The sequence below is a fragment of the Halichoerus grypus genome, chromosome 9 (genome assembly GCF_964656455.1).
Source record: "Halichoerus grypus chromosome 9, mHalGry1.hap1.1, whole genome shotgun sequence".
NCBI lineage: Eukaryota > Metazoa > Chordata > Mammalia > Carnivora > Phocidae > Halichoerus > Halichoerus grypus.
In genome coordinates this window covers 84,815,518-84,831,927 of record NC_135720.1, presented here as the reverse complement: position 1 = coordinate 84,831,927, position 16,410 = coordinate 84,815,518, and the positions used below count along the sequence as shown (strand labels likewise).

General features: G+C 38.7%; 1 protein-coding gene across 2 annotated transcripts in view; it reads left to right on the top strand.

The window, feature by feature from the left end:
* COL19A1 (collagen type XIX alpha 1 chain) overlaps window positions 1–16,410 on the top strand; it is a 327,156-nt gene that overhangs the window by 221,889 nt on the left and 88,857 nt on the right. For both annotated transcript variants that reach the window (XM_078055163.1, XM_078055162.1), the window contains exon 17: window positions 15,399–15,449. In XM_078055163.1, the coding sequence (XP_077911289.1) occupies window positions 15,399–15,449 (51 nt within the window). The remainder of the gene's footprint in view (window positions 1–15,398; window positions 15,450–16,410) is intronic.

Sequence of the window (16,410 nt, the reverse complement as noted above, 5' to 3'; positions counted from 1 at the left end):
CATATTTATTTTTTTTAAGATTTTATTTATTTAGTGAGAGAGAGAGAGAGAGAGAGAGGATGGGCAGAGGGAGAGGGAGAGAGAATCTCAAGCAGACTCCGCACTGGGCATGGAGCCTGATGCGGGGCTTGATCTTACGACTCTGAGATCACTTGAACCAAAATCAAGAGTCAGATGCTTAACCAACTGAGCCACCCAGGCACCCCTAGTTCCCATATTTAATAACAATTTTTACTCTGTTTGAGGAAGATTTAGTTGAAATTTACATACATGTATTCTGCATAAAATAAGATTATTCTTAATCAAAATACTTGTAATTGAGGAGCAACTAAACTGGTTAACAGAGCTAGCCACAACCCTTTATGATGAACACATTTTTTATAAAATGTTAGTCCAATTTCCTATTAACAAGCAGAGCCGATCTTACCTATACAAAGGAAAAAGCTCTCAAATTCCCCCAAATAATTTCTGCCATCTTGTTGTGAATGACTAACTCTTCATTGGAGGGAAACCATTAAGTAGAGATGTCTTAGATTGATAATACCTGCAAATACACTATGCTGAAGAGCAGTTTTTCAGAGAAGAAGCCTGAGAGCATTAAGTGTGTCCCCGGGGAAGGAATACTACTAACTCCTGAGGAAACAGGTTCCAAAGAAAGGGATGGATCAGGAGAGTTTATTATAGTACTTGCTCTGCATGAGGTTCTCCACTGCCAGCGCCTTACGTAATCCTCACAACTGTGGTGAGATGTAGAAACGGTCCCATTTTATAATAGGATAAAGGATGCTTAGAAATATCCAGTAACATGCCCAAGATCACACAAGTGTAAGTGGGGGAACCAGAAGTGAAACTCAGGAGCTGGTCTCTAAACCCATCTTTATGTCACTGGATCATGGATGTAAAAGACACGCTTCTAATTTATAATTTGACTAGGATCCACCTTATTTAAACATTATACACAGAACGTGGCTTGATTTTCTCACCGTAATCCATAGCACTGCAGTGCCTCAGGACAACGGGATAGTGTAAGAAGATTGTGAGGTACCCAGTCCACACTAGGGTGTCCTCAGGCAGTTCACTTGACATTTCCATGGCTAAGTTTCCTTTTCTGTAAATTCAAAATGATAGCGCCTGCCTCATCAACTTCTCACAGTTGCTGGGAGAAATCAATGCCATGTATGAGAAGATCTCTCTTGTAAATGTAAAGCTCTATCTAAGTATAACTGAGATCCATTCCTATTATTCTGAACATCCGTCCACACATATAGTATTGTAGATAGAAGAGATCATCCTGAATCTGCAATTGAACCACTACATTTTTTCCCCTTTTATAGATTTCCCAAAACCCTGTTAACAAAAATGTAAATGTCTTTCAATGACTTGCTAAAATGAAAGATCATGAGCTCTACATAAATATGGAATGCTTAGTCTACATTTGTAAATCTACTCATGAAGAGAGATGAAGGTTACTCATAGTCAGGTAATAATAACGGGGTCTAAGTATTCAGTGGTGTTTTTTTCTCTTCTGATTTACAGCCTCTTCCTTGCTTGTGGGACTTGTTCATCCACGATCTGAGCTGTTGCATTTTATTAGTTCTCTAAGTCTCAATTACTATCCCTCACACTCTAACAAAAATTTCTCTTTTTCTTTAAAGCCTTCCAGTTATCTGCATAGCATAAGCAATGGAAAATCGTGGCCTTGTGTTATGATAATGAGACTTGGAAAGTCTCAAGACTTAAAATGCCTTAGTTTATTTCAAAGTGTTCTGGTTTTTAGTTCCTTTAGAAAAGAGAGGAAAGCAGCTGGAAATGAGGCAGAGCAGGAGGGAAAGCAGGAGAATTTAACTAATGAGCCATTAAAGGAAGTATGTATTAGCCCACCCATTTGACATTAACTTTACTTCTCATTCATCATCCCTGTAAAAGTGTTTATTAAAAACCACATTAATTTTAAAACGTGTTATTTCTTTCTGTTACAGGCAGGGCTCTTGATTCTTTCATTTCTCCCCCCGGCATTGTTTTTGTGCATTGTTTCATTATTGCAGTATGAGAATTGAGCAGTGGGCTCAAATGTTTCACATTTCAGTGCATAGCAATTTATGTTGAAAACAGTTTCAAGGAATTTGTAACATGGGGCAGCAGCTCCCTCTACTGTTTCCATTGGAAAAGCTCTAAGCAAAGAACGACACTTCATAGCCCTTGGAGGAGGTCCAAGCTATGGAAATTTTCCGTGTTTGAAGATTAATTATAAATCTACATGATTTTCAAAATTATTTTCACGGGTGTTTTTTTAATTCTGTACTTATCTTATACTTTAAATAGAAATGCTATTTCATCCCCAGTCCCTTTCAATATGAATTTGATACACTCTTGAAGTGAAAACCCTTAGCTCATGGATATCTAAAGTGCCCATCTATTGTAAAATGCTGATAAAACTCTACAGTGATCGTTTTGTGGGAGCTGACTCCAATGAAATGTATGCTTCTTTTCTAAAACCGCAATATGATTTAAAACAAATACTACTGTGTTATTTCTGTTTTCATTTTAACTTCAGTATAAAAGAACTTCTCTTATCTTGAGAGCATGAGTCATTGCACAGTTTGAAAGTTATGTTTGTACTGCCTTATACACATTTAAAAGAGTAATCTAGGGTGTAATATTGAATTCATTCATTCAACAAATACTTACTGATCATCTATCATGTGTGAGTCACTATTACAAACATTGAGCATACAGTAGTTTTTAAAAAAAAAAAAAAAACGTAGCAACAAACAAGCTACAGACAAGGTCTCTCTCTTTAGTAACTTACACTCGATTGTGTGTTGGGGGTAGCAGTGGTTAGTAAGAAATTCAACAGATAGCAAAACAGTTTCAGTTGAGGAGGAGGTGACACAGGGGAACAAACTGGGCAATGTAAGAGTGATTTGGAAGAGTTGTTACCTTAGTTAAAATGGTCCAGGTGGCATCTTTGAGCATTTAGATGATGTTACTTGAGAAGGAGCTAGCCTGTGAGGGTCAGAGCAAGATCTTTCCAATCAGAGAGACCAGGACGTGCAAAGGGCCTGAGGTAGGAATGAGCTTGATATATCTAATGAACATAAAGGAACTAGGAGAAAAACAGTGCCAGAAAAGAAAAAAATGCTTCCTTTCTGGTAGTTTATGGGTTAGGTCAGATGAATAATCATAGCAATGAAAATATATGCCCTCAAAACACCATAGACCTAATGGCTTTCTGTGCCATATCCTATTATCCATCCATTCAGATCTTCCATCTCCAACTTTATTGGCTATGAACTGAGAACTCAAGGTGCAAAGTTATTGTTTTCAGCATACAGCAAGGCCCACCTCTAAAACAAGTTAGTACCCCAAATTCATTTTGGACTACTGAATAAAGTGGATGACAAAAATGTCTGATTTTTAACATTTAATTTCTGGTTAAAGCACCCTGGATGTGACTATCTACATTTTGAGGCTCGTCATGTCTAAATGGGAATCCAGTTCATATTCTTAACATCCCTTTTAGAAACCTTGAACTGATCAGAGTTTTATCATGTTTCTCAGTTTTCCTTTCAGTGAAAAACCTCAGTCTCTTTGGTCTATTAAATGGCTAAAGGCCATGTACTATAATGATAATCTCTTCAGAGAAAATGAACCTAACCATTTATTTGAGTCAATGGGAATAGTAATTTCACTTCTTAATAAAAATAAGATGACTTCCTCAGATTTAAAAATAAAGACACATAAGACCTATAAAATGGAGACAGACATGGCCAGTTAATCATTTTTATTACCACTTGTCCCCTTACTAGGGTCATGGTCCCAGACAAAACAGCTGTTGCCACATTGCTGAAATTCCAGTGTCACCTTGTGTGGCCACAGAAGGAAGAGACTTGCGTGTGAGGCCCCTGGGGGTTTCAGGTTGAGAATTTGAAAACTGGCACTCGGGTTCAATTCCCCAGTTACTTCTCTTTTTCTGTCCCTGTGAACAGCAGCAGGAGGACATTATTAGCCACTTTCTGACTTCCTAAGTTTTTTGCTAATAACAGCTACAGTCTGGAGGAAAAGGATTTTATCTTCCTATAGCCACTGACTCTTTTCATCTTGGATCACGTTATTGGAACCAACTATTAGGACTTCTGAATTGACAGGCATTGTGTATCACAATCATGGGACAAGAGATTTGATATTCTTGATATATGATCATTAAATTTGCTATTCCTTGGGCCACTGCATGGAGTAAGCACTATTTCTTTGTGGTAGGTAAACATTAAGGGTTTAGTAAACCTGATTGGCCTTTGAGAGATATTCAGAAAGGGAGACTGGTTTCCTAAATAATCTTACAGTTTGTATTTGATGATATCATTTCCAAAAAGTATTTCCATACACTATTTGATTTGATCACTGTCTGACTCTGTGAGGTAGGCAAGAAAAGATTATCTCTGTTTTAACAAGAACAAAGCTCTAGGCCTTGGGAAGTAGGGGCTCACCTAACTCCACGCAGTCAGTTTTCTCTACACAGCTACTACCTAGTAGAAAACTGTTGGGGTCAAAGGTGACTAGAGAAGCAACAAGTTTTCAGCATCACGTGGGAGGACCTGAAATATGGAAGGAAATATGGTAGAAAATAGGACTGGAAGGGGCTTCAGCTGTCTCTGTAATTTCATTAAAAAGTAAAGAGATCTGAAGCAAATATGGCAAATGGTTAGGATCTGACAACATTGGATTGTGGATTCATGAGAATTTATCATCTTCTTTTCTATACTTTTCAGCATGCTTGAAATATTCCAAATTTATTTTAAGAAACAGGAAAACCATCCTCTGGGCTAGGTTAATATTAGGGTAATATCACCGATAACTTCACTGGCCTAGAGTGTCAGCGTCTTCTCTTTTGCCTGAAATCCTTTGTAGGGGACTGTGTGTTTTAAAAATAAAATTATTACGTCTTTTTTTTCTAGTACTTCACTGAATGTGCCCTTTGTAACCTTGGGGTTCAGTTGAGCCAAAAATCATCATCCGCAGATTTATCATTCCTACACCTATAGATCAGAGAGAAACCTTGATGTCACACATTTGAGCTGAAGTAAGACTATAATCACACCAAAGTAAACCTACAGACTGTTCATTTTGCTGTTTGCCAGAGCTGTCCAGAATGTCCCCAACTATTCAGATTTTGTACCAGCTCTTGGCCTCTGTGTCACTTGGCAGTGTATATGCCAGGGCCATCAGCCTGGTTAGCTTAAGTCCCAGCAGTTGGCCTTGGAAATCGCATTTTCTCTGCACAGGCAGCATTGTCATCCTACCAACGCTTTTATTATTTTTTTTTTAAGATTTTATTTATTTATTTGACAGAGAGAGACAGTGAGAGAGGGAACACAAGCAGGGGGAGTAGGAGAGGGAGAAGCAGGCTCCCCAATGAGCAGGGAGCCCGATGCGGGGCTCGATCCCAGGACCCTGGGACCATGACCTGAGCCGAAGGCAGCCGCTTAACCACTGAGCCACCCAGGTGCCCCATCCTACCACTGCTGTTAAAGAGAATGAATGTTATCACCTAATGACATAAATGAAAACTCAAAGCCTTGATAGGTGCAGGCGGTGTAAGCCAGCTTTCCTCCTGATTTGATTCCCGAGGTCACACGAGGGGGTGGAGGCACACTCATTCTCCGGGTATGGTTTTGGTTGGTGGTGAGCTTTGGGGGACACCACTGGATACAAATAATTTGTTTCACACACCTCCATTCTTACTAGTTTTCATACCCCTGTGGTTTTTATCACCTTGCACTGGGTCAGTGATGTTGTTCCTGTGGGGTGGCAAGCCACTCTCAAGATTCCTGCTGCTCCTATATTGCAGGGAGCTGACTAATGATATTTTTCCTTTTGCAGGACATACTGGGGAGAGATGAGTCTGACACATTTTATGGATGGATAAGCAGAATAGCAGTGTTGGGGGAGGAATCATTATTTTTCTAACCATCATGCCGTGGAAATCAGTCAAAAATGTCCCACACTATCAATAATGCAGTGGGCTTTATACCAATTAGATTGATTTGTTTCATGGTGTCAGGAAAAAAATAAGCTCCTTTGAAAATGATTTTTGTCTCCCTTGGAAAATAAAGTGTTAAAAACTTATGAGCTTCATAGCATAATTTAGAAAATCTGCTTTTATGAAATGAGTTAATTATACCCATTGAATGCATTCACTGTCACAGTCTCATCCTCCCACTCCTGTTCGAAAATGACAAGTAAAACCAGGGACTGTGCAATTTTGGAAAACAATCAGGTCACATATTGAGTATTTTGCTTATTCATACAACCATAAACTGCCTATGCTTGAGTTCCCTCAATTACACAGCTCAGTATGCAGGCCAGAAGAGACAAGCCCAGCTCAAGTGAGCACTTCCTGGAATACACAGAGGAATGAGTTTGAAAAATGTCCAAAGTGGCAGATGTGAAAAATTCTCATTCAAGATCTAGAAGCTGCTTTTGCTGCAATTCCTCACCTGTTAATCGCGCTGCTTCTGAACTTCTGAACCAGGGATGCTGGCAATATCTTAGATTGAAACACTTAGGAGCTATTGATCTTTCCAAGTATGGTGCAGGTATACCACTGTGCTGGGGGAGACTGGCTCAGACAAGAGAAGATGGATCACACAGATCACAGTGTTGCTCAGAATTTCCAGAGATTCACCAAGAATGAACGTGTGGGTGCTGGCTTCTAACAAAAGTATTACTTTTATTCGAGGATGTCCCCGAAAGATGTCCTTGATGAATGCTTAAACCCGTGTATTGTTGTATCACTTAAATGCTTCAGATTTCAAGAATGCTAATACACAAATCTCTCTTCCACAACAAGTACAATGGCACCGTTGTAGTCTTATTTGAAGGGTATTTCATTTTCTCCACTAAGTGTGACAGCTTTCCCATGACTGTTCATCACAGCAATTTCACACTCATAGAATTTCAGCCTATCAAAATCATCTCCAAGCATTACTACTCTCTTGGTTAGCTCATCTTTTTCCACCAACTATGACCATTTTTATTTCTCCTTTTCTTCTATCATCCCATAAATACTAGGCCTCATTTGTTGTTATTTGAATTCCAAAAGTTACTTAAGATGCTGATTACCATTGCTTGCTTGCTTGCTTGCTTGCTTTCTTCAGAAATCTCCCTCTCTTGATCTCTCTCTAATCTAAGCCCTCCATGATTTTAACATTTCTTGTGTCTGTATGTGGTTCCTCTCTCTTCTCCTTACCCTTCTTCCGTTCTGGCCACTTTCCTCTTGATCTCTTCTTGTCATCCAAATCTTTGAAGATGTGTGTCTACACTGTGTCCCTGAGCAATCTTTGCTTGGCCCTTACTGATTCTGTATCTCATTAAGGGATTCTGTAATCTTTTATCATAGAATTCCCTACTTGATTCTTATAACCAGCTTTAAGATAATTGACATTTTATTTTCCTATCTGGCCACCCTCTCACTGTGAAGCAGATAAAGGAAAGTGTTAAAATATCAAAGCTATGAGGTCAGGCTGACTTGGGTTGGAATCTGGCTCTTATCCACTAGGTGTGTGACCTTGGGTAAGATAGTTAACCTTTTGTTATGTAAAATAAGGATAATGCCTACCTCGCTGAGTTGCTGTAGAGTAAAACGCAGTAATATATGTCCCTTGCCACACAGTTTTTAGTTTCAAAGCCTAACCATTTTTATTTATTAATATTATTATTATTTCATTTTATCATTCTCTGCCATCTGCGTATTATTTTCATCCTTCTTTCTCTTGATTTCATCCAGGGTCTACCATTTCTGAAGCAAAAATGTTGATACTTTGCCCACTTTGTACATTATCACTCTCGTGTAACTTTTTCTTCTATCTGCTTCGCTCCTCTCCTGTTTTTCTCTGTTCAAGTCTTTACAGAGTAAACTTAATCTAAGAATGTTAACCTAAGTATATTCGTTGACATGTTAGTCATCCAAAAAAATCTCAGTAGATTCAATTCTCAGTGTGGATGAAAACATCTATTTAAGGATGAGGGCACTTTCAGTTTCATGATTGTATCTTTGTGTATTGGCCAAATAAATGAAATATGTCCTGATTCTCTTGAAACCTGAGTTTTCCTTGAGCTTATTCTGAGTCCTCATCTCTTACAACCAAAGTTTATCTTAGGACTTAGCACAAAAGAAGTAACGTCATTCCTCAGAACCTGGTGCCAGAAAGCAAGAGCCCTGGGTTGATAGTGGTACAAGGAAAGAATCAGCTTCCAGGGTCTTCATCCTCCTTTTTCTGTACCACTTCCTCTTTTACTATCTTCTCCTGTCCTACTCCCCAAGTACCATGCCCTTCACTCTTCTCTTTCTCTGTCCCATTCAATTTGCTCTCAGGAAATATTTAATAAATGATTCATGAGAATATATTAGAATGGAACAACTCTTAGACTTGATTCTACCATTTGCTTATTATGTGATTTAGGGGAAAAATCTCTCCATTTTTTCATGTCAGATGAAGAATATAATAATACCCACTTCAGTTATTGTAAGAATCAAATAAGATAACATGTTTTGAAATCACATTAACATGTCATCCAAGAAAATACACGAAAACAAATTTAAAATTATCCAGAGTCGTATAAATATGAAACAGTATTACATCTGCCGGGAACATTTACATTTGAGCTGGTGATAAAACCCAAACAAATAAATCAAACTTTCTCTATGAAGTTTTAGGAATAAACCAGAAAGTGGGTGAGATATTCTCAGGAATAAGAGTTCCTTTCCAGGAATCTTAAAATTTACCCCGTACATACTATCTGGCCACATTCCCATTGTAATCCCAAAAAGGAGAGCTTGAGGAATCTATGTTGAAATGTAAACATATTTCACTTAGCATAATCCCCTCCATGTACTATATGTTGGCTAACTGAACGTAATAAAAAATAAAAATTTAAAAATTAAAAAAAAAAAGAAATGTAAACATAGTATGAACACTCAGTGAATCTTCTCCTGGCTTCAGAAATCATCATTGTGTAGTTGGAGAGTTTTCAGAAATTTTGAGGGGTGGGGGGGAGGAATATTGCTATCTCATTAGTCACTAAAAATTTATAGCAGAAGCATTCTTAGAAAAATAATCCACGATAAAAATTATAACTGTGTAACTTAGATACTTAAATCCCAAGAGACAAAAAAATTTCATTTAGAGCAAATATTTAAGATAAATAAGAGGTTCTGTGTTTAAAAGGAAGAGGAATTGATTTCCCAAATATTTTCTTTTTTTTTTTTTTTTTTTTTTATTTTTTTTTTTTTAAAGATTTTATTTATTTATTTGACAGAGAGAGACACGAGAGAGGGAACACAAGCAGTGGGAGTGGGAGAGGGAGAAGCAGGCTTCCCGTGGAGCAGGGAGCCCGATGCGGGGCTCGATCCCAGGACCCTGCGATCATGACCTGAGCCGAAGGCAGCCGCTTAACGACTGAGCCACCCAGGCGCCCCCCAAATATTTTCTATCTAAAGAATATTATCGATTTTTCTCTGAGTTAGAATACAACTTTCTATGTTGTAATTCTGGTTAAAAATCCATCCATAAGCTCTTTTCTACTTAACTAGAGCTCACTGCAGCTTTGTTTTCAATTATTTAGCCAGATTCTTAGATTAATCTAAGTCTGTTGGCCCTATCTTCTATGAGTTTGAAAGCAGCAAGACTTATGCTAGGTTCGCTACCATTGCTAACTGAAACCAAAACCAACAAGCAAGAAGTCGGCTTTCCCCGCACATTTTTTCTTGGAGAAACAATAATTCTAATGAATTTGGCAAACCTTGGTGGAGATGGGAGAGATACTATGTACCACATCCCGAGTTATGATAAGAAAAACAGATTGAAACTCCTTGTTTCATTCCAACAAGAAAACAGGTGTACACAGCCCCCATAACCAATGTAAATGTGCTTTATATATACTAAGTTATATATAATATTATAGATGTAAATGTATAAGAGAAAACATTAGCTGTTCCAGCGATTACTATATATTGAAATATGCTTTGTCTTACCATTCCTATGAATGAGTTTAGGCTTCCTCGTGATATATTTTTTTTTAATACCACAGGAAGAATAATTACAGTCCTCTGCCTTTTCTACCAGCCATTAGAAATGGAAAATATTTCTTGAAAATTAGCCCAAATGACTTTCCAATAATAAGCTTTCTATCTGTTCTTATGGCAAAGCTATTTTTTTAACATGTTTTGAAGCTCGTTGATTAGTACAGCTTTCCTCACAGAGGTTTTGGTATTTTGAAGGTTGTGACTGAAATTAACTGGAAACCCACAGGGCCAGAAGGCAGTTACTATAAAACCTGAAAATATGTATTTGTGAATCCTGAAAGGAGCCCCTAACAAGAGATTGAACAGCTATGGGGCTTGGAAATAAGGGGCTCAAGAAGGCTTAGTCAGCAGTGATGAAGAACTAAAGGATGCTTTTAGAGAAAAGGAAAAAAGGGAAATGGTTCAGGAGGGAGGATCAGAGAGGAGGCAAAGTAACTGTGGAGCCATGGAGATTTTGATTCAGAATACTAGGGGGTGATAAAGCTGAATCAAAAGGTCTTAGCCCTGACTTGCATAGAGAGCTTACACCAAAGACCAGGGAAAGGAAAAAAAAAAAAGGGAAAAGTAGAGTTCTTTAAGCTCTGTGTACTGCATGAACTGAAAAGTAAAAGTACAGCCAAGACCAGGTTTGAGGAGTGTGGTTTTTAACACAGAAAACTCTGGCCATCTTTTAAACTTAGGGAATCTGTAGCCAAAACAGAAATCAGCTAAGGTGAAGATAATGCAAACGGCTCATTATTTTCACACTATGCATTTGATGACGTTGGTGTCAGACACCACGATACTTCTGTTTTCCACCTCTAGCAAGATTTTAGTAAAAACAAACAAACAAAAAAACCTTTAAATGCTATAAACTATTGCTGAGAGTATATGCTCCCAAATTGAATGTAGCATTAATTCACTTCATCACACCAGGTATGGTTCTTTGCAGTAGGAAACAACATCAGGATCTCTACCCATACCAGGTTTATAGACCTCTCAGATAATTACACGGGAGCCCAGTTGGGTTCTGAACAGGTGTGTCTCCCTGGAGTTCATGAGCATTTTAAAGGTGCTCTGTAATTGTGTACTCATCACATTAACCAAGATGTCCTATGTCTCCCAACCCAATACAGGTAGAGTGGAGCAGAGCTGCATAAAAGATAGATAGACATTGTATAGCCATGATTTCTGTATAGCTATGTATAGGTCACTATCATGAGCAAGATATTGGGACTTTTCTTTCCATCATCCTTCAACTGCTTTTCCTAGTGGAGTGGCTGAGAGCATTAGCGGAGGCTGACGTGGCCTCCGTAGCTAGCCTTCATTCTCCACTGGGCCTTGGTCATCAAGCAGTTCCTTGATGAGTCTTCATAAATGCAGACCTTAGAGAAAGTGACCTCTCAAGTGTCCTAGAACATCTACTAACACCATGTGGTGCCAGGAGACCTGTCACTTACCACAAGTCTTTAACTTCTTCCTTAGAGTTGATTGATAGTCTGTAAGACTGACAACTCTTACTAAACTTAGAAACAAATGACTCATTGGACCTCTTCCAGCCATGCATTTGTACCAGAATAGAAAAGAGGAAAATATTTCGCACATCTCTTGGGGATGTGGCTCTAGGACAGCCAATTCTAAGACCCCAGGGTCTATACTGGTCTTCCAGCAGTCAAGAGAGAGTTGCTCTGGGCATCTATATGCATAGTGTTTCTCTTACCATCACTCTCCCCACGTTGATTGAGGTGGTTTCTTTTGCCAGTTTCAGAACAACCCGGGGAGCCATGGCCAGGCAGGCTGCAGTCAGGGCAGAGGTAGGCTGCCTGAGGACTCTCCACTGGCATCTTTTTTCAGTCACTGCATGGCTTCTTTAGCCCTCGGGGAGAATTTGTGTAAAGGACTGCCTTCAGGGTAGACGGTTAGCTGTAAATCTCTGTTACATTAAACCTAGGATCTGTGATACCCAGAGTATCCTACTGACTAAAAGAACAAGAGAGAAAACGTCATCATAAATGCTCATCGGTAGATTAGGTAGTAGAGCCTAAAACTTCAGATCGACCCCATTTGGAGCAGTACTTTGTGGATTTGACATTTTATGGCAAGAATAAAACATATAAAAATATGGAAGTAACTTTTATAGGTTTACTAATCTTGTGTATATCTGAATCATACTGTTCAGGCTTTTCTATTGGCCAGGGACTCTGTTCGGTGAGCTATGCTTCTGCCATTGTTTTTAGAAGGAGAAGCAGCACTGAGCCCTCCTGCCCTATCCCCAGTTGTACGTTCAACAGCAAGATCAGGATCCTGGATGAGGAATATGCTCTGGGTTTATGTAATACTGCTATACACTGCGAGCACATAACCAGTCTGTAAAAGATCAGACCTAATTCTCACCCAATTTTTGCCCTCCCGTTATTTTTACTATTCTCATCCACGCTGCTACCTGTTCTGTGCCAGGTAACCCCTACCACTCTGTTCATTCTCCTCTTTATTTTTCCATACTGACTTCCAGAGCCCCCTCAAAAGCTCCCACTTTTTCTATTCTCTGACCACCTGCTCTCCCAACCTCTGCAAACAAAGATAAGATGCATTTTTTTTTAAAGATTTTATTTATTTGAGAGAGAGAGAATGAGAGACAGAGAGCATGAGAGGGAGGAGGGTCAGAGGGAGAAGCAGACTCCCTACTGAGCAGGGAGCCCAATGCGGGACTCGATCCCGGGACTCCAGGATCATGACCTGAGCCAAAGGCAGTCGCTTAACCAAATGAGCCACCCAGGCGCCCCGATAAGATGCATTTTGAGTCTAGTTGTGGGTTGGGAGGAACTTGGGGGAATACTTAGGCATAATATCCCTATCATGGGTTGTAAGAATGTATGAAGATAGATGGGAGATGCAAAGAATAGTTCGGGGGACCTCCTTCATCTATGTAGCGGGACTACATCTAAAGACAAAGTGTTTATATCTTCCCCTCCTACACCAATCACATTGCTCGCTCATAAGAAGTGCTAAGTACAAGTTCTGTTGATTTTTTTTTTCAATTTCAGTATGTTAAGTAGAACATGAAAGAGTGATCATCCAGTATTCTCTAAGGCACAGTCAACATGATAAAAAAAAATGACTACAGGGTGCCTGGGTGGCTCAGTTGTTTAAGCGACTGCCTTCGGCTCAGGTCGTGATCGTGGAGTCCCGGGATCGAGTCCCACATCGAGTCCCACATGGGGCTCCCTGCTCAGCAGGGAGTCTGCTTCTCCCTCTGACTCTCCCCCCTCTCATGCTCTCTCTCTATCATTCTCCCTCTCAATAAATAAAAAAAAATCTTTAAAAAAAATGACTACAAAATTATTTTAGGCTGTGAGTGTGCTTTTAAGTTAAGATAGGAGAGTGGATGAGAACTAAATTTGGGTCTAGGCTACCTATGTTAAATATTAGTCTTGCCACTTACCAGTGGCGTGACCTTGGGCCAATTAACAATTTCTAACCCTCATTTCCTATACCTTCGAATAGGAAATAATGATGGTATATACCGCTCAGTGTCACTGTAGGGATTAAATGAGTTAATCCACATAAGATCTCTAGTATAATGCCTGGCACACAATAAATACGTTATAAATGTTTGCTATTCTTATTTGATTGATTCTTCTGCTCTATTTGAGAGACTGTATGATCCTGCTATATTTGGGAGCCCTAATTATTAATACTTTCAACGAGGATGAATGTGTATGAAGCTAAATTTACCCACCACATCACTATTCTTTGATCTCATTAGCCTTATTATCAACACGCATTCACCATTCACCAAATGCCTGCTATGCATATATCCATAAGCCACCTGTTGATGCTACTACAATATGATACCTAAAATTTCTCCTTGCCACATTATATAGCTGCAGAAAGAGCAATGCATAAGCAATCTCAAGCTTCCTGATTTTCAAGAATGAGTTTTTATTTTGCATCTTCTTGGCTAGAAACTTTTTGCAAAAACTCCCACCCAATGATTGCTTTCCTTATTACTTCATCTAACTGACCTAGAGTACACAATGCTGGCAAATAGAAAAAGAACAGGAAAAAAATATAGTGCCATGAGAATTCTTTTCTGACATTAGCTCTGTTTTTATTTCAGCAAAGTAACAACATCGTTTGTCTTTCCAATCATACTTGGCTCCGTTACCCGTGAGGCCTATTATTTTCTCAAGAGTTATATCAAACTGCTTCCAGACATCCATCATTACATCATTGTATCTGCTGCATTTAGTGGCACAATGCAAAGGTTTCACATTAGAAAAGACCTTCAGACACAAGCTGTTCTTAAGAAATACCAGTCATAAATGTTAACTGACATTAATTTTTTCAGTATACTTAAGGTGTTTCTCCTATCAGTGAGTACAGCTAGTAATTGTTCCTTAAAATTTTCTTCACTTTTCAAAGTTTTTATTTCCTTGTAAAGAAAATAATTTTGTATAACAGTGGTGTTTGATTTGCTCAATCATAGTCTTTCTTTGTGTTATCTTCTGAGGTAAAATGCAAAGAGCTTTGCCTCTGTAATATTTTCTCTCCTCTGAGGAGTTTTTGAGGTCTAGATGAAATATGCAGTCTCTTTTCTGGCATTGCTGACTCTCTCTTGGCTTGAACTACTTGATTTAAAATAATGCTAAGCTTTGTATTTTCTTATGGCCCTCTCCCCCAAAGTGTAATCCCTGAAAACTCAGAAACTCTCCTCTTCTTCTCTATCTGGAAGTTTTAGGGACAGACGAATGTCTTCTTCCCTGTCTACCCAAAGCTCACAAGGTGCTTAGTGAACGCTCCATGTCAGCTGAAGACTATGAGCATCTGAATGTCTTAAATCTGAGGTTTTTGAACAGATATCTTTTTCTGGTCTGAAATTCCATGTGCAGCCATTTTCACTCAACCAATTCAAAAGAATATTTCTCCCATATTTTCTCAGTTAATAACACATGGGCACACATTTCTATAATATATTGATCAAAGCCCTGTAAGAAGTGTCAAAAATAAACTGAACCTACAACCTCTTCCCCGGAGGAGTTTTACAGGTACAATATTTTTTAATAAAGAATATGCTGATGGCTGACCTTCTGGTAAAATGTTACACTTTCCCACTTAGGACCTCTCTTTGGATTCATGCAGGATTTAACCTAGAAGTACCTTTAGGAACCTGATAAGTTATTGCTCCTGTAATTCTCTGTTAATTAGAATATTTGACTAAACAAATGCTTACTTTTTCTTAACTAAGATTTCAAGAATTCTTAGATACATTATTTAAATTCACGTTGTTTTGGTAAATGTTCACACCTTTCTCTTTGATTTATTTCTAATACAGGGACCTCCTGGAATACAAGGAGTACAACAGACTCTTGGATATTATAATAAGGTATGGCTTCTCTTTTTCACATCTTATATACACAGACATTTTATGTAATCATATTTTTGAAAAAACACTTATTAATTCCTAACTGCTCAGACTCTGAAACATGATCACATATACTTAGTATCTTTCCTCAGTGAAAGTATGTTTCAAAAAAATGTATTTTGCTCAGCATCTTTTCACAAAACCAGCATTTTATTTTTATAAATTTTTTATTATGTTATGTTAATCACCATGCATTACATCATTAGTTTTTGATGTAGTGTTCCATGATTCATTGTTTGCATATAACACCCAGTGCTCCATTCAGTACATGCCCTCTTTAATACCCATCACCAGGCTAACCCATCCCCCTACCCCCCTCCCCTCTAGAACCCTCAGTTTGTTTCTCAGAGTCCATCGTCTCTCATGGTTCGTCTCCTCCTCCTATTTCCCCCCCTTCATTTTTCCCTTCCTTCTATCTTCTTATTATTTTTTATTTTTTAACGTATAATGTATTATTTGTTTCAGAGGTATAGTTCTGTGATTCAACAGTCTTACACAATTCACAGTGCTCACCATAGCACACACCCTCCCCAGTGTCTATCACCCAGCCACCCCATCCCTCCCACCCCCCACCACTCCAGCAACCCTCAATTTGTTTCCTGAGATTAAGAATTCCTCATATCAGTGAAGTCATATGATACATGTCTTTCTCTGATTGACTTATCTTGCTCAGCATAATACCCTCCAGTTCCATCCACGTCATTGCAAATGGCAAGATTTCATTCCTTTTGATGGCTGCATAATATTCCATTGTATATATATACCACTTCTTCTTTATCCATTCATCTGTCGATGGACATCTTGGCTCTTTCCACAGTTTGGCTATTGTGGACATTGCTGCTATTAACATCGGGGTGCACGTACCCCTTCGGATCACTACATTTGTATCTTTGGGGTAAATACCCAGTAGTGTAATTGTTGG